At 39.6% G+C, this 24,859-nt stretch overlaps 1 protein-coding gene across 3 annotated transcripts in view; it reads right to left on the reverse strand.

The window, feature by feature from the left end:
- LOC114654399 (long-chain-fatty-acid--CoA ligase ACSBG2-like) overlaps positions 1 to 24,859 on the reverse strand; it is a 47,605-nt gene that overhangs the window by 8,667 nt on the left and 14,079 nt on the right. For all 3 annotated transcript variants that reach the window (XM_028804934.2, XM_028804936.2, XM_028804935.2), the window contains exons 3-10: positions 24,239 to 24,840; positions 21,826 to 22,106; positions 19,237 to 19,325; positions 17,562 to 17,682; positions 15,725 to 15,805; positions 13,028 to 13,177; positions 11,590 to 11,760; positions 2,927 to 3,108 (exon numbers count right to left, since the gene is read on the reverse strand). In XM_028804934.2, the coding sequence (XP_028660767.1) occupies positions 2,927 to 3,108; positions 11,590 to 11,760; positions 13,028 to 13,177; positions 15,725 to 15,805; positions 17,562 to 17,682; positions 19,237 to 19,325; positions 21,826 to 22,106; positions 24,239 to 24,840 (1,677 nt within the window). The remainder of the gene's footprint in view (positions 1 to 2,926; positions 3,109 to 11,589; positions 11,761 to 13,027; positions 13,178 to 15,724; positions 15,806 to 17,561; positions 17,683 to 19,236; positions 19,326 to 21,825; positions 22,107 to 24,238; positions 24,841 to 24,859) is intronic.

Below are 24,859 nucleotides of genomic sequence, written 5' to 3' on the forward strand. Positions count from 1 at the left end.
CCATAAACTACATTGACCTATTTTACTATAACCAACAATATAATTAGTGGAAATTGATCATGCAAATATTTCCAACCATTTGCACTGAAGATTAAGATGCTTATTTTTATAAATTCAGTGATACATTTTATAACAAACTAGCCATGTGCGCCCAACTACGTTGCGCGTGTTAAAGTTGTCTGTGAAGGGCTCCCTGTTTAAACGCAGCTGCCAGTCGTGAACTGGGCCCTTCGTCGCACAGCATTATGATTTTTTATAAGGGAAACAAAATTACAAAACAAAACCCTTGGACATTGATTTGATAGGAATGGCCTACTTGGAATCACTGTCCGAATAGTAATTATGTGGTGGTGGAGGAGCATTTCTGCTTCTCTCCGTTCATAGTCCGTCTCGTTTTCATGATGCTATCGTTTCCAGTCACGATCTCTTCACAACCTTTCTCCAATCTCGCAGGTTGCTTTGTGGCAATCCAAAGAGTAAGGAAGAACCAATGCTTCTTTCTTGAACTCCAAACGCCGACTGATGGAAAATCACAGAAGTGTGTCTGACTTATATACTCTGACTGCCGACTCCAAGAAGTGGGTGAACATTCGATTTGGACGAAGTGCTACCAACGACGGTCAATAGAAACAGAAAAAGCCACAGTCTCAACAACGAAGCAGGTGTCGACGCCAGATCTAAACACAAAGAGTGGTATCGACAGTGTTTGTAAAGAAAAGTAACAACCAAGGCAGTGTCAGGGGAACATGAATTCGCAGACAAACAAAGATCAAGATCCAAATGAAGAAGATTAGTTAATTTAAAGCACAACAATTTGTTTAGTTTGAATGTCTGTATTTTGAGGTGTGACTGGAGTACTACAGTCTTCAGTAGTATAAGCCTGGAGGAGATTCTTAATGCAATGCCTATGTTTTAGCTGTCTCTCTACTGCCATCTAGTGCTTCTTCTAATTCATTCGCGGCCAAACAAAAACCAAGATGCAAATGAAGATTTTATATATATATATATAGAGATGTACAATTTGAAACCTCTAAATAACTAACAAATAGGTACAGTATCTGGTAAGGTTGTTTTTTTTTCTAGTCTATTCTTGGTTATTTAAAAGCCTATACAGTGATCCCTCGCTATATCGCGCTTCGCCTTTCGCGGCTTCACTCCATTGCGGATTTTATATGTAAGCATATTTAAATATATATCGTGGATTTTTTGCTGGTTCGCGGATTTCTGCGGACAATGGGTCTTTTAAGTTCTGGTACATGCTTCCTCAGTTGGTTTGCCCAGTTGATTTCATACAAGGGACGCTATTGGCAGATGGCGGAGAAGCTAGATTGCTTACTTTTCTCTCTCTCTTGCGCTGAATTTCTCTGATCCTGACGTAGGGGGATTGAGCAGGGGGGCTGTTCGCACACCTAGACGATACGGACGCTCGTCTAAAAATGCTGAAAGATTATCTTCACGTTGCTATCTTTTGTGCAGCTGCTTCCTGAAACGACATGCTGCACGGTGCTTCGCATACTTAAAAGCTCGAAGGGCACGTATTGATTTTTGACTGAAAAACAAACTGTCTCTCTCTCTGTCTCCCTGCTCCTGACAGAGGGGGTGTGAGCTGCCGCCTTCAACAGCTTTGTGCCGCGGTGCTTCGCATACTTAAAAGCCAAACAGCCCTATTGATTTGTTTGCTAGAGATTGTTTTCTCTATGTGACATTCTGTGCTCCTGACGCACACTCCTTTGAAGAGGAAGATATGTTTGCATTCTTTTAATTGTGAGACAGAACTGTCATCTCTGTCTTGTCATGGAGCACAGTTTAAACTTTTGAAAAAGAGACAAATGTTTGTTTGCAGTGTTTGAATAACGTTCCTGTCTCTCTACAACCTCCTGTGTTTCTGCGCAAATCTGTGACCCAAGCATGACAATCTAAAAATAACCATATAAACATATGGTTTCTACTTCGCGGATTTTCCTATTTCGCGGGTGGCTCTGGAACGCAACCCCCGCGATGGAGGAGGGATTACTGTACATTTTTTCAGTTTAAATAATGACTTCTCTCCAGGTAACGTGTGCATCGTCATGTAATTAAGCACAGATTGCACTATAGCAGTGAAAGATTGTGTGTAAAAACTGAACCAGGACTTTGGGTTTGTTTTTTTAATATTTAATTCTTTGTGTAATTGTTAGTGCTTTTGTTCTGTTGCCTTGTAATACAGCAACCCCTAGTGGTGGGCGGCCAGGTTTGACGTCATTAAGTGTTACACAAAACTGTTCAATAAATTCACTAAAAGTTCATATGCAGGCAAGCAATTATTAAAATTTGTAGAAATTTCTGCTTTATAGAAAATATGCAGCTAATTGCAATTCATTTTAAAATTAGTTCAATTAGTCATAATTACATTTTTGAATCTAAACAGCATCTCTAATTTTGCTAATTAAAACAAGCACATTTGGATTATTTGAAAGCCTACAGCCATGTCAAGACACAAAGTGAAAGTGTTATTGTAAGTTTGTACTGATTTATGAGCATTACTCATAAAATTATATGGATGTTTCCAGTCCAGAAAGTGAAACTTATCCCTCACTCAACTTCCATTTAAATGGCTGCTGAAGATAAAACTGATAAAAGGACAACACAGGGAATTTAAAAACAAACAAAGTGCTAATTAACTTCGTGATCATCAACCCCTTCCTACAATTAATGTGCCTTAATTATTATTACCTTCAAATAGCTGACAGAGAGAATGATAGGATTCTGTTGGGATCAAATAATTATGTGCGAGTTAGGATTATGAATTTTAGGTAAGATTCCCATTTTAATTTTACCTTTATGTAATGCTAATATTTTACAGAACACGTATTGTATTTAATGCATAATAATAAGAAAAACACATTCAAGCAAAATGTTTCTCTTAAAAAGGAAAAGTTTTTTTTACCCATTCATGGAATTGTAGCTTGCCTGAAGCCCAATCTGCTTGGCCCAATCGGCCACCATTCTTTTCAGAAGAGAAGACTTTGATCCAACAGATTTCATTTTTTCTTGCATCTTCTCCCAGACCCGGGGAACACCCAAAAAGGCAGTTGGACGTACATCTCGCATGGTGTTAATCAAAGATCCCTAGGGTGAGAATTTTAAACGAGTTTTTCCGGATTAAAACAAAAAGCATTGAACAGTTTTGTCATTTTCACGTATACATCGTGTAGCTCTGAGCACCACTCATCAGCTAGCCGTCACTTCACTGGCCAGCTTTTTTTAAAAACACCCACTAAGAGTGTGGGACTTTACAAAAACCCAGTATCCTACCACCTGAGACAATATCAAAAATTGCAATTATCTTTTAAATAAAATTTCAGAATAATAAAGAGATACCGGCCATTACACTGCTCTTACACTCTCCTATACATCAATTTTAAAACTGATGCCTTCCATTCTAGAAGATCAAAGCCACAGTCTTTATCCTTACCATCAGACCAATGGTGCCTTTTGAAAGGCATGAAAGTTTTTGTCAGAAAATATTTAAACAGATGATATTAGGGCAGTGAGACACATTACGTGGAAACACTTGAACTGAAAGGAGGGACCTTTAGGGCTCCAGGCTAGATTTATATACTAGCTGAACAGAGCAGTGAAGAGAAGTGAAGAGCAAGGGATGCAGATAAGCAGACCAAAGAACATTTGTGGCACAAATCATTTGGACCAGAGGTTTCTTGAAGAGAAGCAAACCCAAGGTCTCATTTTGAAAAGGCTTGAGCCAAGGAGAGACACATACTGGTCCAGGCAGATATGTGAACAGAGGTGGAGAAAGTTCATATGTCGGGAAAAGGGTGATCATGCTGGCATCAACAAATCAATTAATAGGTTTGAACCAATTCCTTGTTAATAACTTGGTACATGGTTACATTATTTTTTACATTTTTTTTTTATTTCTACAACTTACCAATGAAATAAAAAGGGCATTTTCAAAATATACAAAATAACACTATTAGAATAATGAAAACCATGCATTAAATAATATAGCGTGAATATTCTGCACATGCCTGCAATGTTCAGACGGGGGGTTGCGGTATGAGGTCCGGCGGACTACCCCACACACACTGTGCAAAAGGTTTTTCCACTTACAGTTCCAACTCATAGCCACAAATGCAACAAACTACTAAAAAAAAATAAAATAAAGTCCAAATCACACAACAAAAAAAGGTTTCTACTGAGCTTGTATTAAACAATCTCTTACAACGCCAGTCAGGTTGTGTCGGGAGTTCCAGATCCTGCATTCAAAACAATGGACGCATTTCAGTATCCTGCTTGTTCTCTTCTCCAAATGCAGATGGAGTGTGAAGATTTGATGCATTCAAAGGTCATTGACTTGCATAGATCAGCAGTTGGGGTGCTTGATCATGTCTGGAATCCTGCTGTTGTGGGGTCTCAAAATTGCAAAAAGTGCTACCACTCACTGGTATTTAAGAATGTTATATATAAACCGATTAGTGTTTAACTGGAACTGGATTTTCATCCTAGAAGTTCTTCGGAGCAAAGAACCTTATCCGCACTTTTTAGTGGTAAATTCTGAGAAATAATCTTCTCAGTGTAAACATGAAAACAAAAGCAAGAGTACATAATAAATGTGTAAAGTAAGCAATGCAGCAGAATTAGCAAAACTGGTACATGAAATATTTCCTTAATAGGTACTAGTCTGTGGTGGGTTGGCACCCTGCCCGGGATTGGTTCCTGCCTTGTGCCCGGTGTTGGGTCCAGTAGACCCCCATGACCCTGTGTTCAGATTCAGCGGGTTGGATAATGGATGGATGGATAGGTACTAGTGCAAAGCTTATTGAATACGCTAGCCACAGTGACAGTATAATTAAGTGAAATTCATTCTACACTTTACATTGCAATTCAACACTGTATACAGTGGTGTGAAAAACTATTTGCCCCCTTCTTGATTTCTTATTCTTTTGCATGTTTGTCACACAAAATGTTTCTGATCATCAAACACATTTAACCATTAGTCAAATATAACACAAGTAAACACAAAATGCAGTTTTTAAATGATGGTTTTTATTATTTAGGGAGAAAAAAAAATCCAAACCTACATGGCCCTGTGTGAAAAAGTAATTGCCCCCTTGTTAAAAAATAACCTAACTGTGGTGTATCACACCTGAGTTCAATTTCCGTAGCCACCCCCAGGCCTGATTACTGCCACACCAGTTTCAATCAAGAAATCACTTAAATAGGAGCTGCCTGACACAGAGAAGTAGACCAAAAGCACCTCAAAAGCTAGACATCATGCCAAGATCCAAAGAAATTCAGGAACAAATGAGAACAGAAGTAATTGAGATCTATCAGTCTGGTAAAGGTTATAAAGCCATTTCTAAAGCTTTGGGACTCCAGCGAACCACAGTGAGAGCCATTATCCACAAATGGCAAAAACATGGAACAGTGGTGAACCTTCCCAGGAGTGGCCGGCCGACCAAAATTACCCCAAGAGCGCAGAGACAACTCATCCGAGAGGTCACAAAAGACCCCAGGACAACGTCTAAAGAACTGCAGGCCTCACTTGCCTCAATTAAGGTCAGTGTTCACGACTCCACCATAAGAAAGAGACTGGGCAAAAACGGCCTGCATGGCAGATGTCCAAGACGCAAACCACTGTTAAGCAAAAAGGACATTAGGGCTCGTCTCAATTTTGCTAAGAAACATCTCAATGATTGCCAAGACTTTTGGGAAAATACCTTGTGGACTGATGAGTCAAAAGTTGAACTTTTTGGAAGGCAAATGTCCCGTTACATCTGGCGTAAAAGGAACACAGCATTTCAGAAAAAGAACATCATACCAACAGTAAAATATGGTGGTGGTAGTGTGATGGTCTGGGGTTGTTTTGCTGCTTCAGGACCTGGAAGGCTTGCTGTGATAGATGGAACCATGAATTCTACTGTCTACCAAAAAATCCTGAAGGAGAATGTCCGGCCATCTGTTTGTCAACTCAAGCTGAAGCGATCTTGGGTGCTGCAACAGGACAATGACCCAAAACACACCAGCAAATCCACCTCTGAATGGCTGAAGAAAAACAAAAAGACGACTTTGGAGTGGCCTAGTCAAAGTCCGGACCTGAATCCAATTGAGATGCTATGGCATGACCTTAAAAAGGCGGTTCATGCTAGAAAACCCTCAAATAAAGCTGAATTACAACAATTTTGCAAAGATGAGTGGGCCAAAATTCCTCCAGAGCGCTGTAAAAGACTCACTGTAAGTTATCGCAAACACTTGATTGCAGTTATTGCTGCTAAGGGTGGCCCAACCAGTTATTAGGTTCAGGGGGCAATTACTTTTTCATACAGGGCCATGTAGGTTTGGATTTTTTTTTCTCCCTAAATAATAAAAACCACCATTTACAAACTGCATTTTGTGTTTACTTGTGTTATATTTGACTAATGGTTAAATGTGTTTGATGATCAGAAACATTGTGTGACAAACATGCAAAAGAATAAGAAATCAGGAAGGGGCAAATAGTTTGGTGGTGTGCTTCATAATTTCTCATGATTCCAATTTCATTTTGTAGCAGAGATATCCAGCAGCAGCCTATCAGTTATGAACAAATAACTAGATTGCATATCAGACAGATTTAAAAGTCACCTTGTTCTGATACAATGAATGTCATCTTGCACACCAAATGACTCAAACTGAACAACCACATTTAATGAATCAGTAACAAATCTCCAGCCTTGTTTGTTTGCTAACATTTAAGCTAAAAATCAGCCAGGATGACCGCTCTTAATATTAACCAATTCATAACAATCATTAACTATGTGCAGGTTTGTGAGGATTGATGCCAGAAAAAGTATATACAGACTTTAATAAAATCACCAATAGCAAGAACCCCACTACTTGGAGAAAGCTCAACAAAATGTCTTGTAAGGTCTCCAATATCTTAACGCACATTTTTAAATTTTCAGTAAAATCTAACTTTCATTTTCCAAAGGTTGATATAGTGGGCTGAGCTGTTGTGTTGGTATATTTATGGGAACAGTGGGGAGAATTAAGAGTGTCGGAGCCAAATTTTTTGGTACAATAAATATGTATGAATGTCACTACTAATATTATACATAATTCAGGGGACATTTTCATGGCATTATTACCCTTTGCCACCAATGAAGTCTTCACCCCATTCACTCTGAAGTGGGCAAAGGATAGCAGGATGCAGAGCGGACCGGATCAGACCACCCCTGTCCTCAGTAACTTGTTCATTCCCTCTACAGGAATTTCCAGATACTCCCAGGAAAACCTTCAGATATATTCCCTTCAGCATGTCCTACATTCACCCCAGGTCTTCTCTCAGTGAGGCGTGTCTCTCTAACACTTTCTACATGACGCACACACTTGGGACAATGTAAGATCTCCAATGCACCTAACCTGCATGTCTTTGGACTGTGGGAGGAAACCGGAGCACCCGGAGAAAACCAGTGTCTGCCCTGTGGTGGTTGGCGCCCTTCCCGAGATTTGTTCCTGCCTTGCGCCCTGTGCCGACTGGGATTGGGATTGGGCCCCACGTGACCCTGTGTTAGGATGTAGCAGTTTGGAAAATGACCGACACCAAGGAAGACATTGGAACTACATGTCCAACCACCTCATTTGGTTCCACTCAATCTAGAGAAACAGCCTTTCCATAGAAAATGTCTTCAGGGAATCCAGGATCCCAGCACAGGAACTCATTCCAGCTGCCCGTAGTCACAATGTTACTTTTCAGTCTTCACCCAGAATTCATGATCATGGGTAGAGTTGTAGACGAACCTGTAAATAAACCACTTCATCTGATGACTTCTCCAGCTTCACTGCAATGCTTCACTACATCCAAAAAACTTGTACCACTGCACCAGTTGGGTTTGTTCATCTCTTGACCACCACATCTTCACTCATGAACAAGAACCTGACATACTTCAAGTCTACTTTGGGCAGCTGGTCATTTCTTACCTCAAGTCATCATTTTCTAGGAGAGGAAAACAGTGTAGTTGCAGCCCTCAGTGCCTAGGAGGTCAGTCACATAATGGCCTCAACATCATGTAATGCCCACATCACTATTCACCAAAACACTCCTCAAAATGTCTGGTTACACTAGGATTAAAATTAGGGTTGTGGAAGGGTTATCTGATTCAGAAGGTGTTCCAAGACGTAGATCATACTTATTGCAGGGTGCAGTTAGACCCATCTCAAAAGAGGACCATGACTATGGGGAAACTGCCGATATTCATCCCAACCACATCACACTCGGGTTCAAATTATTCTAGAGAGTGTCTTCAGTCTTTTGAAGCCAAGAGAGCTTCATCATCATAATCTGCAAACAGAGATACAAGCTGTAGGTGTACTAAACCTGACACTTTCCAGTCCTAGTGTACCTTGAGAAGTTGTCTATGACAAGGAGAGAAGATACACCTTTGAATAAGGACTCCAACTCCCACACAGAATGAACTGAAAAGGAGTGTTGTACTCCCATACTTGGCATTACAACACATTTTACAAACAAACAGTGACCACAAGGCCAGCACCCCCACAATCCAGTAGAATACCCAATCCATTTCAAGAGTTTTATTCAAGGAGGTCTCTAAACCTCCCCATTAGCTTTGCATCTCCATGCCCCCTACATCTTAATTCAGTAACATCCTCACTGAGCTGTCCTCCAGGGATGCCCGATTTCAGCTACCCCCCCCACGCCACAGGTACATCCTCTGAAAGAAGAGAAGTAGTTTAACAAATGAGAGTAGGCTATTCAGTTCAGTTCATCATTTATTTGGTTAGCTAACAGCCAAATATCCCAATATTTCATCCAAAGAAGGTTCAAAAGTGGGCAAGGATTCCATTTCAAAAACACTACGTAACCATGGCAATCTGAAATGATGTTTCAGATTCTGGATTTGTGTGAATTCCTTTTTGACTTCCGTTACACCCCTTCATGCATTGTTGATAATCCAATGGAGGAAAAAAAAAGTGGAAAGTCCTCATGAGATCACCTTAAAATGCCACTCCTAAAAATGGACACCTTCCATTAACCTAGGGAAGGTAACTGCATAGAATTGAGGGGGTGGGGGATGAAGTCCAAAAACAACCCCACAACAAGCAACAAATATTTTTACTTTATCCACTTACTAGTATGCATTAGATTTGGCATTTTAAACCAGACTTTCAAGATGACCTTCAACTCAGAAGCAGTCTTATTGTCACGGACGTTTGTTTTTCATGGTAGTTGTCTGCTAAGAAGCTGACAAAGTCCAAAATTATTACTCTTTAATACAGAAAAACGATTCTCCTTTTGTAGATTGTATGCTTTTTGCTGCCCCCCAAACATCAAAAAGCTTAAAAGAAGAGGTAGACCCATGTGTAGGAATTGTTATTCTCGACGTCCTACATAATATTGTGTGCTACAAGCATACAGCTCAGCGATCCACTATTACAATTTCTCAAATCCTGTAACCAGTCGTGAAGTTTGTTTAATGAGTCATGTAGGCCTGTGAATTCAGTAAGCTGCTTACGAATTATTATTTCATATACCATTTTGGTTTGTTATTCTACATTCCGCCCTCCCCCCGCTGAAGGCCGGTAATAGACGAATTTAAAAATATTTGCTCTCTTGCCCTGCGTGTACCTTCAGAACCTTCCCTCCGTATTTGTGGGTGTCTCTTCACTAGCACCCCCTCTAGTGAAGGTGTTCCCATAAAGCGTCTTAGATCATCATTTCGAGGCACCGCGCTCATCCCCTGTCCACTTTCATAGTTGCAGTCTTTGAAGGCTGCTCTCTCCGCATGTCCATTTCACACTCATACATTCTCTTTTGAATCGCGTCACCAAAGACGAACACATTGCTCCGAGGGACTAGACACAGACATTATATAGTAGATTCTTGCTTTTGTTTTCAGGATTACACGATGTGGAGGGGGGGTTGCTGGGTAGAGACTTGAGCTCTGCAAGAAAAATGTTGATGATCTCTGGGAACAAAAGATTTTTTTTTTTAAATAAATAAATAAATAAAAACACCACCACCAAACACACAACATGGGGGGGATAAAACTCTTAAACATGAATTGGTTTATTGTACCAGAAGAGTATGATCTTAAAATTAAAAAAAGAGTGAGGACTCAAAATGCCAGTTTCAGATAACACAATGGCTGGACCCCAGACACGGTTGGGCACCACAGCCGCTCATCAGCTCATGCCCTGGGACTATTGAACTGTAATTCTCCATAACTTTACAAACTCCAAAACACCTGCACACCCCAACCACACTGGCAGAAGGGAAGAGCACCTCCATGAACTGCTGCTTTCATCTCCATTTTTTATTATTAAGGTGTCCCAACATGGCCCAACTGTGGATTTGCATGCTGAAAGATTCTTTAAGTAAAATATAACACACGTGTGTTGTGGCAGAGTCTTACTGTAGTTATTGTTGCCTCAAAGCCACACCAGTGGCACAATAAGTGGCCCACCCTTTCTACAATGTACTTTTCCCACACTGAACCTGATAAATCTGAAGAGCTTGTGCTCCCTGCTGGACACACCAAGAAAACGGCCGGTATCCTTCAATAAGGGTGCGCACAAAAAGGGGAGCTTCAAAAGGGCGACCTCAATTGAGCACGGCAAATAAAGGCGTTTGTAGATAATTTAGATAATAATAGATAGATAATAATCCATCCATCCATCCATTTTCTAACCCGCTGAATCCAAACACAGGGTCACAGGGGTCTGCTGGAGCCAATCCCAGCCAACACAGGGCACAAGGCAGGAACCAATCCTGGGCAGGGTGCCAACCCACCGCAGGACACTAGCTAATAATAGTAGATAAAAAAATATCTACGTGGCGTTGCACATAATCTACAGCTTCAAGTGTAACACAACAATGAGTAAGAGCAGAAAACAACGAAATATAGAAAACTTTAATGCATGAACTCCTAACAAACTATTTCTAGATCTATCTAATTAATTGGATGTTTTAATATTCCTGCTTTCGCCTTTTTATACGTTCAATCATTGCCTTTAATAAATTTTCTGTAATAATTTTGTTGCGTTTGCCTTTATTCGCCGCGCCCTTTTGAAGCTCCCCTTTTTGTGCGCACCCTTATTGAATAGAACCAAAATGGCCCATTAGCACGTTACACAAGTTACACATTTTAGAGCGAGGCGGAAATTTTTCCTAGAATGTCTACAGAAGGTTCAATATACATACAGAACAATCTTACTTTCTGACAAGATGCGTCTTTTGACCCGCTTTAAACCAGAAAGCAAACAAACATCAGCCAGTCTTTCCTGCGTACTTTAGTTAGATGTCAAAACTTACAGTCAGGTTTCATTCATGATAGGAGGGAAAAAAAAAAAAAAAAAAAAAAAATCTTTAAGAATTGTGCATTAAGTCAAATGGAAAACCCCACAATTCACCATATTACCCTTTCAACATTTTTTAAAGAACATTTCTGTACAATTAACTGGACTCCTAGATTCAATGCTAATATATGCTAAAAAGCAGCTTTATTTAGAGAGAGACACCCTTTCCAAAATAAAACACTGAATCAATGAAATCAACTCTTAAATATCAGGAATATTCTATTAAATTGAACCTACTTTTAGTGCATCAGGATCTGCAAAGTAGGTGGTGCCTCCAAATCTCATAGCAATCCACAGGTCATTAACTTGTGCTGCGACATGACTGAGCGGAAGGTAACTGATCAGACAGTCCCCACATCCAGCTTTTAGGCCAACTTCTAGCCCAGCAGTATTTGCAATCCACGTTAACTGCAATCAATAAAAATACAGTTTAAAAACAAACAAACAAAAAAAAAAACACCAACACAAAGCAAACATTTTCTCCTCTTTAGTTTGTATTACTTTCCACATCTACTTCTATTTAATCAAAAGGATTAACAACAACTATCCTCTCGGGCAACAAACGTTGAATGTTCTCCCCAGCGACAACGGTCATACATGTCTGAGGCCCAGTACATTACAAAAACACTGCAGCTTATAAAATCGCCAAACTACCATAATACAGAAATTCTGCACACTCATGCCAGTCTTGTTCAGGCTTTCACTTTTTTAAAAAACCCACCAGCACTGCATGCCACCGTGAAGGATTTCTAATACCATTTAAAATCTGTTTATTTAAGCAAAAGACTTCAAATCTGAAGTACAGGTACTTCTAACCACAATTCAGATTATTGCCAGGATGTCCTGGGCATGGCTCTGAGAAGGAGCAAACTGCCATAATCCAGCAGAAATCTCAGAACAGTTTGGGATCACCAATCATATTTGTCTTAAAACATAAAAGGCAGGGAGTACAGCAAAGTGGGCAAACGTGGGAAAGAAATGCAGTCCTAAAACAGCGAGTGGTAGAACAGGATACTGGGATCGATTAACAGACTGATGGTGATCGCCCTTTCAACCAAGAAACTGTTTCAACTCCTGCCAACAACATTTCAACTTTCTTTCATTAAATCTTTCCCCTCACTAATTGTGTCATGGTCCAAAGCTCCAGGGTGAAACAAATCATTTATTACAATTTGAGATTCTCTACATGTGAAGTAGAGTCAGGGTGACAACACACAGGAAATATACATATCATGGAGCTTTCCAATACTAATAATAGTTTATTACTTTTTAAACTTGCTGCATTTAGTACTATAAGCCTTGTCAGTTAGCTTTCATTTTATTCCCCTGTGCCAGGCTTTGTAATGAAGCAACTAATTTTTATAAAGCACTATAAAAAGGCATAGCAAGAATAGATGAGGCAATGTTACACCAATGAATGTGTTACGGCTTTAACCAATATTTTATATATTACAAATACCCTGAATGAACATATCCAAATGATTTGTGAATTTTTAAATTCTCCCAAACATAAGAGACTGCACCACATAAACATTTACTTTTGTTTGCATTCCATGTTGGGGTGGAAAGTGGTTTTCAAACGCCTAACACAACACACTATACCATTAATCTTTGAAACCCACTTACTATAAAACATAGTGGGTTATTTTGTTTTAACGATATAAATGTTACTTACATTATCATGACTCAACATAACCCCTTTAGGATTGCCAGTTGTTCCAGATGTGTAGATTAAAGTACAACATTGATTGGCTTTCTGCAAATTAAGGACTTCATCCAGTTGAGCATCAGGGACCTCCTTCCCCAAGTCCATAAATTCCTTCCACTAAACAGAACACAGTTTTGCTTTATTCATTGACTAATAATTTAAAAAACATACAAAATACCTGATCTGTCTACACATTCATTTTCAAAATGATTCTTTCAATTAATAAAGAGAGACCTCATCATACTGCAATTTCACAGGATGCTTCTGTCGAGTTAATGGTTTCAGAGTTTAAAACAATGGACTAGTGACAAATGCAGGTGCTTAAAGACAGGCAGACGTCATATCAGCTTGTTATAGACTGCTTGAAATCTGTGGTAGAGTGACGGACGCTGAGCAGACTCCTGTCAGTCATGGAGAATCCACTGCATCCACTGAACAGTATCATCTCCAGACAGAGGAGCAGCTTCAACAACAGACTGCTGTCACTGTCCTGCTCCACTGACAGACTGAGAAGATCGTTCCTCCCCCAAACTATTACTATCCCACCCAGGGGGGTAAACGTTAACATTATACAAAGTTAGTCTGTTTTTACCTGCATTGTTATCAATCTTTAATATTGTTTTTTGTATCAGTATCCCCCATGACCCTGTGTTCAGATTCAGCGGGTTGGAAAATGGATGGATGTATCAGTATGCTGCTGCTGGAGTAAGTGAATTTCCCCTTGGGATTAATAAAGTATCTATCATGGAGTGGTAGTGCTGCAGGCTTTTAGTTGCTGAACATGTTTTTAATTACAGTTATTTTGAAGAATCTTTAAACTTACCCCTCACCATACAGTAAGGTTTTAAGTCTCTGCAATGGCTGCAAGCTCATTTTAGAGCAGATTTCTAAATCCCATATAAACAATACTTTACACCCCTCTCTGAAAAAGTTCTTCCTTAACATCCCAAGATCTCAGGCTCAATGATTTAAATTATTTTGCCATCCAACTTCACGAATAACCTTGAAAGATGTATTCTTGGAGTTGCACAACCAGAGAGAAGGAAAGACTGCGTTCAGGTCATGTGGAACAATATTTATAATTAAAGTACAGTTCAGCAGAAGCTGATATGCTGCACCAAGTACAAGTTTGGCTTCAAAAAATAAGGAATCAAAAATGGCCACAAAATTACAATTAGCACAACAATAATTCCCACCAGATTTACCATGTTGGGAAACAGGAATACATGGTATGGACGACTTCTTGTATGTGTGGCGCTGTCAGTGCAGACGTAACCCCTTTAAAGTTGCTGTTTGTTAAGGGGTACAGGACCGAGCCACCCAAAAAAAATAAGTCTGTTAACCTTATTTTGGTTTTCTCAGGGAACAGCAGTTATTCTTAACGTAATGGCTACACTACAGATCTTACAATCTAATCAAAAGGTGAAAGAAAGACTCTTAAAATTCTAAAAACAATTACATTAAAAGTCAAGCCAAGCCACAAGGCACAGAAAGTTCGAAATGACCTGCCAGCCAATTTAAAAGATGCCTCATCTGTTTCATCAGAAAGAAAACAAATCCAACCTGAAGAACCACTACGTTAGTACAGCACACTTATTAAAAATTGACACATCTGTTTACATACACTACGTTTAACAGTTCTCATCTATTATTGTGACCATCATTGATGGTCTGCTACAACCTCTCTTCTATTCTGTAGGATTCGGAGTAGAAATAATGGAGCCCAGCGCCTCATGGCTTTCTTAAACAAGATCATCATCTTGACCTGTACATTCAATAGCTGCTGAAAAACAGCATTTTCAGAATGCACCTGACAAGTTGCTCAAGCCTAGATTAATAGCACAGACCTCGACTTTACTTATTCAAAATGACTGTCAGCACTTTTCTTCATCAATAAACACATTTAGTGGAGACACGTTCCTCTCCTTGTGTTGTCAACTGATTACTGGGTAGATTCAACAATTTGCAAAATCGGTTAACTCACTTTAGTGTCACAAGGACGCAACTTCTATTGCACTAAAGCTTCATTCAAAGTGGACTACTGTATCGCTGGGTACGATTCTGCACACACTTACACCAACATCCCTGGGGAGTGCCAATTAGCGTAACACGCAGGTCTTTGTAAGGTCTTTACACTCCAATGTCTTTACAGGTGGCGGGAGAAGCTACAGACCAAACAGAGGGAGTGGTTCAAAAACCAGGTGTATAAATGCTGCAGAGTGTATTTTACGGTTTTATATTTCTTAATTAGTACATACTAACTATGCGACTCTTCAATTCCCCCCGGGGGGGGGGGGTAAACGTTAACATTATTCAAAGTTATTGTCTGTCTGTATACCTGCATTGTTATCACTCTAATTTAAGATTGTTCTTTATCAGTATGCTGCTGCTGGAGTTTGTGAATTTCCCCTTGGGATTAATAAAGTATCTATCTAAATCCAACTTTAGTGTGATGTAAAAATGTATTCTTACAGATGTATAGTTCAGTAGAGATTGCACATGGTCATTTTGTAAAATTAGGAGTAAGCAGACTGTACCGTTTGCTGGAATCCCCAGAGGAAACCCACACAAATACATGAAGATCAAATTAAATACTGAATGGCAGAAACCGAGCACAAGTCTAGTTTTATTTGAAGCTCAATATAAACCGGAGAAATCCCTCACACTGTACAAATTTGGCCTCTTTTCTTTCACTTCTTCTCCCCACTGGACTATAGCCTTCAGATGAGGCAACTGATCCTGAACCTGGAAAATAAAAAGATAGAATTAGGAAATGCTGGTTTCTGAACAGCTCTACTGAATGTGGCCGACTAAAAAAAAAAAAAAAATTACAAGTGATCAGAAGAGAACAGATCAGATCTATCTGAGCCACCATACACAGTCTAAAAATGTCATTTGAAATTAAAAGTTGTAAATTGTAGCAATGTGGATGACGTGGTTCTGTTGGCTTCATCAGACAGTGACCTCCAGCTCTCACTGGAACGGTTCGCAGCAGAGTGTGAAGCTGCGGGGATGAAAGTCAGCACCTCTAAATCCGAGGCCATGGTTCACGGCCTGAAAAGGGTGGAATGATCCCTCCTGTTTGGGAACACATTACTGCCTCAAGTGGAGGAGTTTTAGTATCTCGGGGTCTTGTTCACGAGTGAGGGAAGAATGGAGTGGGAGGTGGACAGACGGATCGGTGCGCCATCCGCAGTAATGCGGGCTCTGCAATGGTCTGTCGTGGTGAAGAGAGAGCTGAGCCAAAAGGTGAGGCAGACGATTTACCAGTCGATCTACGTTCCTACCCTCACCTATGGCCACGAGCTTTGGGGTAGTGACTGAAAGAGCAAGATCATGGATACAAGTGGCCAAAATGAGTTTTCTCCACAGGGTGGCTGGACTTTCCCTTAGAGACTGGGTGAGTAGTTCAGTTATCTGGGAGAGACTCGGAGTAGAGTCGCTGCTCCTCCGCATTGATTCAATTCAATTCAATTTTATTTGTCATTCAGCAGAACATCCAAGATGTGCTGCAGAACGAAAATACGATGCACAAGACATTAATAAAAACACAGTTAAAATCAGCATACAATGAAATACTAAAATGCTTCATTTAAAAGACGAACGGCAGTAGGAAAAAAACTATTTTTAAACCTGGTAGTTCTACATTTCAGGCTGCGGTACCTTCTGCTTGAGGGCATGAGGGAAAAGAGTTCAGAGGCAGGATAAGTAGGGTCTCTAGAAATCCGCACAGCTCTGGCCAGACAGCGTTGTTTTGCCAAGTCTTGTACATTAGGCAACGGGGCTCCAATGATCCTCTCCACAGCCCTCACCACTTTCCTCAGTGCTTTCCAGTCCGAAGCGCTGCAGCTCTCCTGCCACAGAGAGCTGCTGCTGGTTAGCACGCTCTCTATGGTCCCTCTGTAAAAAGTGGTGAGGACTGACTTACTGAGATGGGCCCTCTTTAGCCTCCGCAGAAAGATCAAGCGTTGGTGAGCTTTATTGATGACGGAGGTGGTGTGCAGGGACCAGGTGAGGTTGTTCGTCACATTAACTCCCAGGAACTTGGTAGACTGCACAATTTCCACAGCAGTGTTCTTAATGTAGACCGGGATGTGTATCAGCTGTTTCTTCCTGAAGTCAATCACCAGTTCTTTTGAGAGGAGTCGGTTGAGGTGGTTCGGGTATCTGGTCAGGATGCCCCCTGTACACCTCCCAGGGTGGGGGTCTGGGCATGTCCCACTGGGAGAAGGCCACAGGGCAGACCCAGGACACGCTGGAGGGATTAGATCTCCCGGCTTGCCTGGGAACGCCTTGCGGTCCTCCCAGAGGAGCTGGAGGAGGTGGCTGGGGAGAGGGAGGTCTGGGCATCCCTGCTTAGGCTGCTGCCCCCGCGACCCAACCTCAGATAAGTGGTGGATAACGGATGGATAAATTGTAGCATGTGATAAAGAAGGTAAACAAGCATTTAATGCTTTCAGCACTATTAAAAATACTACAAAACCAACACTTCATTCTTTACCTGCAGGATTTTTGTCAGTTGTTTATGATTCTCCACCATCAAAATATTGGCTTCACAGTTATGGGCTACATAATGGCAGGCCTCAGGGGAGTTGGTTGTGTAAATTCCAACAGCAAAACCACTAAACATTGGGGGATAGAAAAAAGAAAAGGCATAAAAAAAAAACAGCACAATATGTATTTAAAATAAAAATATAAATGTGCATTTGTTTCTAATCTTCAAATCCATAATTTTGGAAATGTTGGAAATATAGAACAGACTCAAATTAAAACACAAGAGTTATAAGATTGTGGTGTATACCCACACACCTAATAATCGGGGGGGGGGGGGGGGGGGTGTCTTGGTGCTTAGGAGTACAGAGCCACCTTCACCTTTAAAGTTAATCTCTGAAATTTTAAACAATGGTGTGTGATCAGTCGTACTTGTATAGTCTACACTACTCTTTATGATAAAGTGTAATCTCTTCACAGGCGCATATAAATGTCAGTCAGTCATTCTCTAACCCGCTATATCCTAACACAAAAATATGAAGTAAACTTTGTTTCACACCCTATGAAGTGAAATGTTCAGAGAGCTGATATTCAGATTTCAGTACTCAAAACACATGAACAAATCTGCCTAAGACCACCAGTAGAGCACGGACAAGGCTGCACAGCACGGACCTTCCAATTGCACAAACGAGTTAAAGTTAGTTAACATTACTGTCTAAACGGAGGTGGAAACATACCATGCTAGAATATGGCTGTAGGTTTTAACATGTGATATATCTATAGGCCACAAAGGATAGATTTAAACTATTTGCTGTTGAAATGTCATATAGTGATGCAATACTCAGAAATGAGAGAAAGTCATTATAGCAGACAGAAGTACTTCTCAAACCTGGATCTAAGGAACTGCAGTGGTCTGTGTGTGTGTGTGTGTCCGTCTCATCACAATATACAAATTATTAAGCTTCAGGTACCTTGTGCTACCGAGCTCCTGAATGGATAACAGCAATTTTAGCTTTTTAATTTTCTCTCAGCATCAAGTCTTTTGTTCAGCTTCTCTCTCCCTAAAATTTGTTTGGTTAAAAGTTCAGACTGAAGGAACGGCGAATGGGCGTTTTCGAAAGCACCTTGTGGGCACAGCCTTTGAAGCACACAATTTCACCACTATTCATTACAAACCATTTAACTAGTTGTTCCCAGATGCAATTTTCAAATCAAGATTAGATATCGGACCCAGCAACACAGAGAAGTGCACAAATAACCCCCCCGACAAAACTACCACAATACAGTTCTTATATTATCTATCCATGTACTGTTTAGTAGAGTTGCACCCGTTTTGTGCTCAATTAAATAAAATGTACCCATATGTCTAGATGTGCACTTGACACCGTCTAGAATGTGCAATCATAAATATGTACAATTTGTACTCTTTTTTTTGGCCGATTGCCTGACAATAAAAAGGGATGGATTCATAAATGGTTGGCAGCTATTTTATTGCCTGTTAAAGTAGTCCCCTCAAGATCAGCCAATCTAAGGTGGCCATTTCTCTGCCCACATCTCTAAAGTACTGCTACATTGAATTCAAGTTACTTTTTATAAAATCGGATGGAAAAGGAACAAAAAAACCAACACCACACAACAAGAGGACTTCACATTTTGAAATGTTAGTTTTACAAAAATTGTGTTACCCAGCAAATATAGCTGCAATGTCCGAAATGAACCACTCTGGAGAGTTAAATCCCAAAATTCCAACACCATGGAAGCGTTCCAGTCCAATCTGAAAAAAAAAAAAAAAAAAAAAAATGTATATTTCTCATCGAGTGCTTTTTAGCATGTTTAACTATAGAAAACTAAGCAGTACACACTAGTCAGAACTAAGGCGACAGTAAAATCCAAGATTCAAAATGAACACATATGTACTGTACTAAAACTATTTGACACTCTTAACTAGACTCAAGTATTAGGTTCTGCCCTAAATCTACATTTAACGGGGCTCAAGGTCATAAGTGACTATGGACATTGAGACCTATTGATAATGTAATTAGGTATCTGTGGAGCAGTACGTTTCGGTATACGCTGTGCAGACTTGAACCAAAACGACAACACATCATATAAAGCTTTCTGCACTTTAACTGCAAACAAAAAAAAGCCAGGAGAAGGCAAAAGGAATCCTCGCGGCCGATCGAAGAATGGGATTTTCTACAATAATGCCTCATTTGCAACCATGAAATGCAGTAGGGCGTATAATAATGTAGGGCCTGTCAAACTCGGTAAATATGTGAGCTATTGGGAGAACGTCAAGATGATTACACTGAAACATGCCGGGTCTCCTAATATATGTGACCACAGGGAGTCTTCTCTAGAGATCTATACTAACAGAAATAACACGAGAGGCAGATTCTAGGAATGTGACTGAAGGAAAAAATTAGAAGTGGCCAACATCAGAAAACTAAATCATCAAGAAATTCACATTATCAGAATTTTAGGGAGTTGGCTAAATTCAAGGTCCTTAACAAAACTATATGTGAGACCATAAGAATCTAAGCAGAAAAAAGTCTTTATATTAAACAAAAAACAAAAAAACACACGTTTTCTTGCAAAGTTAAACAAACATTCATGTTGCGATTTTTTTTTTGTTTGATCACCATATACACTTAGTAACACTAAGCACCTCAGCAAGCACACACTCCAAAATGGTAGCATTTCATGACAAAGGAAGAGTTAGATTTACGTTTTGTTTTTTCTCTTTTCTAATATAAATGTATTTAAACACACTTAATGGGAATTTAAAAGCCTACTTCTGAGAATTTTACAACTTTGAGCTATAAAAAGGACCCGTAACATAGAAGAACCAATATGAACTCTAGTTTCAAGAGGAGCCATTCAACTAAGGAATCTGGTGACTATTTTTGAGACACCATGGGAAGCTAGACCTACCACCACAACATCCATTTTCATCCAGCTTGATTCTTCTGCATTTGACAGATAAACCACCAGATTCTCTTTGCCACCCAGTCCAACAGGCATTAGGAGTGTTCACCAATGGTTTGAGGATTTCACGTTGGGCAGATCCTACTATGTATATTGGACAGGAGAGACAAAGTTGCATCATACAAGCAAAGGATGCCCAAGGGATTACTACTGGGTCCTTTTGTCTACTCCTTGTACACCACCTCATAAAAAGGTGCCATCATCCATCCCTGCTATTTAGATAATACTCTGGTTTAACGGTCATTCTCACAAGAGACCCACATGGTCTCTGCAAGATTCTCAACACGTCTCCCAAATATCTCCAGTTAGATGAAGGAACCTCATCATCAACTTAATCTGTCAAAGACTAAGCTCCATTTAATCTCAGGCAGCTCATCCATTTCAAAGCAGCTCATCATCACTAACACCAACCAAGTGTACATAACCTCAAGGTAATGATCAATGGCTGATCCTTCACCGACCATAATGCAATTGTTTCCCATTCATGCCAATTCATTCAGTATAACAAGATTAGACTATCTGATGGAGTATGCAGCACAACTTCTGATACAGACATGGAATTGTCATTTCTGGACTACTGCAACTCCTTACTAACAGGGGTACCTGCGCACACTGCCAAGCCACTGCGGTCGATTTTTTTTTTAAAAAAAAAAGGAAGTGTCGGGTCTCATTTTTAAACAGTCAAAATGGGGTCACTCCATTGGCTACCAGTAGCAGCACACGGCAATGGATTTATATGGAGGCACTCCTGTGGTCCTATACTCTTCCTCTCCCATTCAGGTCTGCTAACAAATGGCATCAGGTGATACCGCTTTTACTTGGCATCAAATGTTAACCCAGACTCTTCATATGCATCTCTGAGATGGTGGAATGAGTTGCCCAATACAAACTGTAGACTACCTCATCATATTTATGAAGTGTGCAAAAGATTATGTGAATATCTTTCTAATTAATAACCATTTTAATGGGGGGTTTGAATCCAAGAAATGAGTAACTAGTCTTGCATTGCTCTTACTTCAAAAACGGTCCACAGTTGGAGATTCACTGGATTAAGTTGACCGCTTTTTCAAGTCACTTGAATAAAATTGTCTGCTAAATGAGTGAATGAAAGTCTTCAGAACCTCTTAGTTGTGAAGAAAATTGTCAATACTTGCACAAAAATTAACAAAAGTTGCTGCTTCCAGCCACCTGCTTAAGGCAAGGGCCATATTCATTCATATTACGAATTGTTCTTGCACACAGACAATAAAAAAAATCACTTCAAAACAATCTTTTAAACAACTCACCCTCAGAAAGCTCTTTGCTGCTTTTCTGCACTCTTCATAATAATTACTATAGTTGATCATTTCCCATTTCCCATCTTTCTTATAAGCCAAAGCAGGCATTTCTTTGTACCGCTCTACTGAATCTAAAAAACACTGATGAATGGTCATTGGCGCTTCTGAGCCAGGACCGCTTTTGGTTATTCTCAGTTTCACCGATCCATTTCTTTTCGTGGTCCATAGATTTTCTGAAGGTAGCAAATGAACGTTAGGCATGTGAACACACGTTTCTGTCTTTAGCTCATCTACAGAGCGAGGGGGAAAAAAAAAAAAAAAAGGCAAGGTAAACATCCAATTAAAATTAGTATTAGTAGTCCTTTGAACACTCAGTAACAATGCATTTTTGTAGTACACAAATTAAAGATTACTCATTCAGTGTTATGTAACGAGACCTTAAATGGTTTCTTTTGGTCGGAAAGGTTTTAAGACAGACATTTCTTTTATTACATATGCGACATCCTTCAGACTTGAAACAAATTTTACAAGCATATCAAAAGCCTCACTGCACAGACGCCATGCTGCTTGCTGTATGGAGGAGCAACCACTGCACAATAACAAATCCTCCAACTAGGATGGGGTTTGCCAGTTAAATAGCTACAGTTCCAATTAAGTTATTTGAAAGATTGTATTAAAGAAGTAAAACAAATTTGGACTAACTTGCAAATAGCCCCCTATTTGAAGGAACAAACACACAACTTTAGTAAAAGTATATGGTGTACAGTACATACATGGAAAATTCGGGGCAACAATTAAATGTAACATCTTAACTATATGGCAATGCAAATACACGACATTTAATTTTGGCATGGTTTTGTCATGTCATAATAAAAATTGCTTTTCACTGTGGCACACAACTTTCACAGCATAGTAAAATGCAATACAAAAAGGTGCATTGCACCTTAAATTCATGTCCATAGATCAAGTCGTAACTAAAAGGAAAGTAAATGTATTGCATTTCATTTACTGGCTGCTCCAAGCCCAAAGTGAAGTCATTTGATCAATCAGCATCAAAAAGTACAGCAAGGGATGTTAATAATTTAGAAGTGGAATTCCTGTTACCTCAAGATTTCAGTGTTCAAGCATCAAGCAGAAAATTTCAATGTAAAGAGATTAACCAAAACTGAGAAGCATTTTTTTTGGATTTCACTGAAAAGAGCTTGTCTTGTGTCAGACTGTCTAAATAACGTTATGCTTGCCTTCTATTGTTCCATTCTTCCGATAGTCCTCACCAATACATCAAGATGTTTAGAAATAGCTGGGACAGTCATCACCAGCTGCAGAAGATCACAAACCACATTTACACATAACCATAAGCTATAGCTCTTTAAGGATGTTATTGTAACAGTTGGAAATGCTTCTTCTATTACATACGCCCTGTACAGTAAGCAGTCAAAGGAAAATTAAAATCATCATTTACGTCACCAGCTTTCACTTATTCATTGAGATAGGTGGGCTCTTCCTTGTCGATTCCCCGTCTTTAGCACTAGGTGAACACTCCGGATTGGAATGCCTCGGACCCCACTTTTTGATGTGGACTTGTCATTTGATTACATTTAGTTTTAGCAGATTAAAATGAGGGGCCTTGAATCGAACCACAATACACTGAGCAGCTGCTAAGCAAAATGCAACCCACTGGCTTTGTTTTTAGTTATGATACATAATCTATGGAGATAACACACAATACAGTTTTGCATTTCATTTTAAAAGGAATACAAAAATTGCGTGCCATAGTGAAAAATCAATTTGGCAAGTTTATTTTTTATAATTTGACACAATAAACCCATGCCAATATTAAAACACACCACATGAATATGCACTGCAATGTAGTTAACATGTTGGATGCTTTTTAATTTAGGCAGGAATGCACCATACCCAAAAACACAGACAGGACACTATAAAATAAAAATACAAATTTGGATTAACTTGCAAATAGCCCCCTACTTGAAGGAACAAACATGCAACTTTAGTAAAAGTATATGGTGTACAGTACAGTACATACATGGTAGAGCTGTGCCAAAATTAAATGCAATCTAACATCTTAACTACATGGCAAAGCAAATACCATAAACACAGACCGGACACTACCAAAAAAAAAATAAAAGTTACACCAAAAGATTGTTATTTTCAACACACACATTCCTTTCACATTTTTGTTTAAGATTTCACAATTCAGGACCATTTCACCTAATGGCTTACAATTAAGCAGGACTTCCAATATTTTCTGAACTAATCCATTCTCATGTTAGGTTACAAAATACAAGTACTGAAAAGGAGTCTGAAGTGGAAACTGCCTATGAAATTCTTAGCTAGCTTGTACATTATTGCCGTTTCACTTCAACTTTTCATCCACTCAACTTTCAAAAACCACACTTTTTACCTTTAAGGTGAGATTGTGCATTTATCTCTGTAGATCCAGAGTGGATAAGAGAAGATTCTCCTTTAAATATCTGGAATGGCTCCTGCTTTTGACTCTCATCCAAATTCTGGAAATTCACTTCAAGTTTTCTTTGATAAAACATCTGTGTTGCAGTCTCCTCTTGTCCCAAAGACAATGGTGTTGAAACTTTGCTAGGCTCTTCACATTGCTGTTTTGACGTTTTAGATAAACTGTTAAATACGTCCTCTTCCAGTCCTGACAAATTCTCATCCTCTGCCTTCAGTAAAAATTCCGCACCCACATTTGGATTCATTAACATCTCATCTTGAGGAGACAAGCATATGCCATCTTCAGTTGGCATGAGATTCTGCCCCGACTCCGACGATACAAACTCCACTTTAATATCAAGTTTTGCATTGTTCAATTCTACACGCCTTTGATTTATTAAAGGATTTGCACCATTTACGGCAACGTCAGGATTAGGAAGAGTGTCACTTATCTGCATTTTGGAGTCACTAAAGAAGCCAGTTTCTGATGGGGGATTAGGTGTAGCAACTGGGTTTTCAATGTATTCTTTGACATATGGAGAGATGTCCAGAAAGCTACAATTTTAAAACAAAA

Source organism: Erpetoichthys calabaricus, chromosome 7 (assembly GCF_900747795.2).
Source record: "Erpetoichthys calabaricus chromosome 7, fErpCal1.3, whole genome shotgun sequence".
NCBI lineage: Eukaryota > Metazoa > Chordata > Cladistia > Polypteriformes > Polypteridae > Erpetoichthys > Erpetoichthys calabaricus.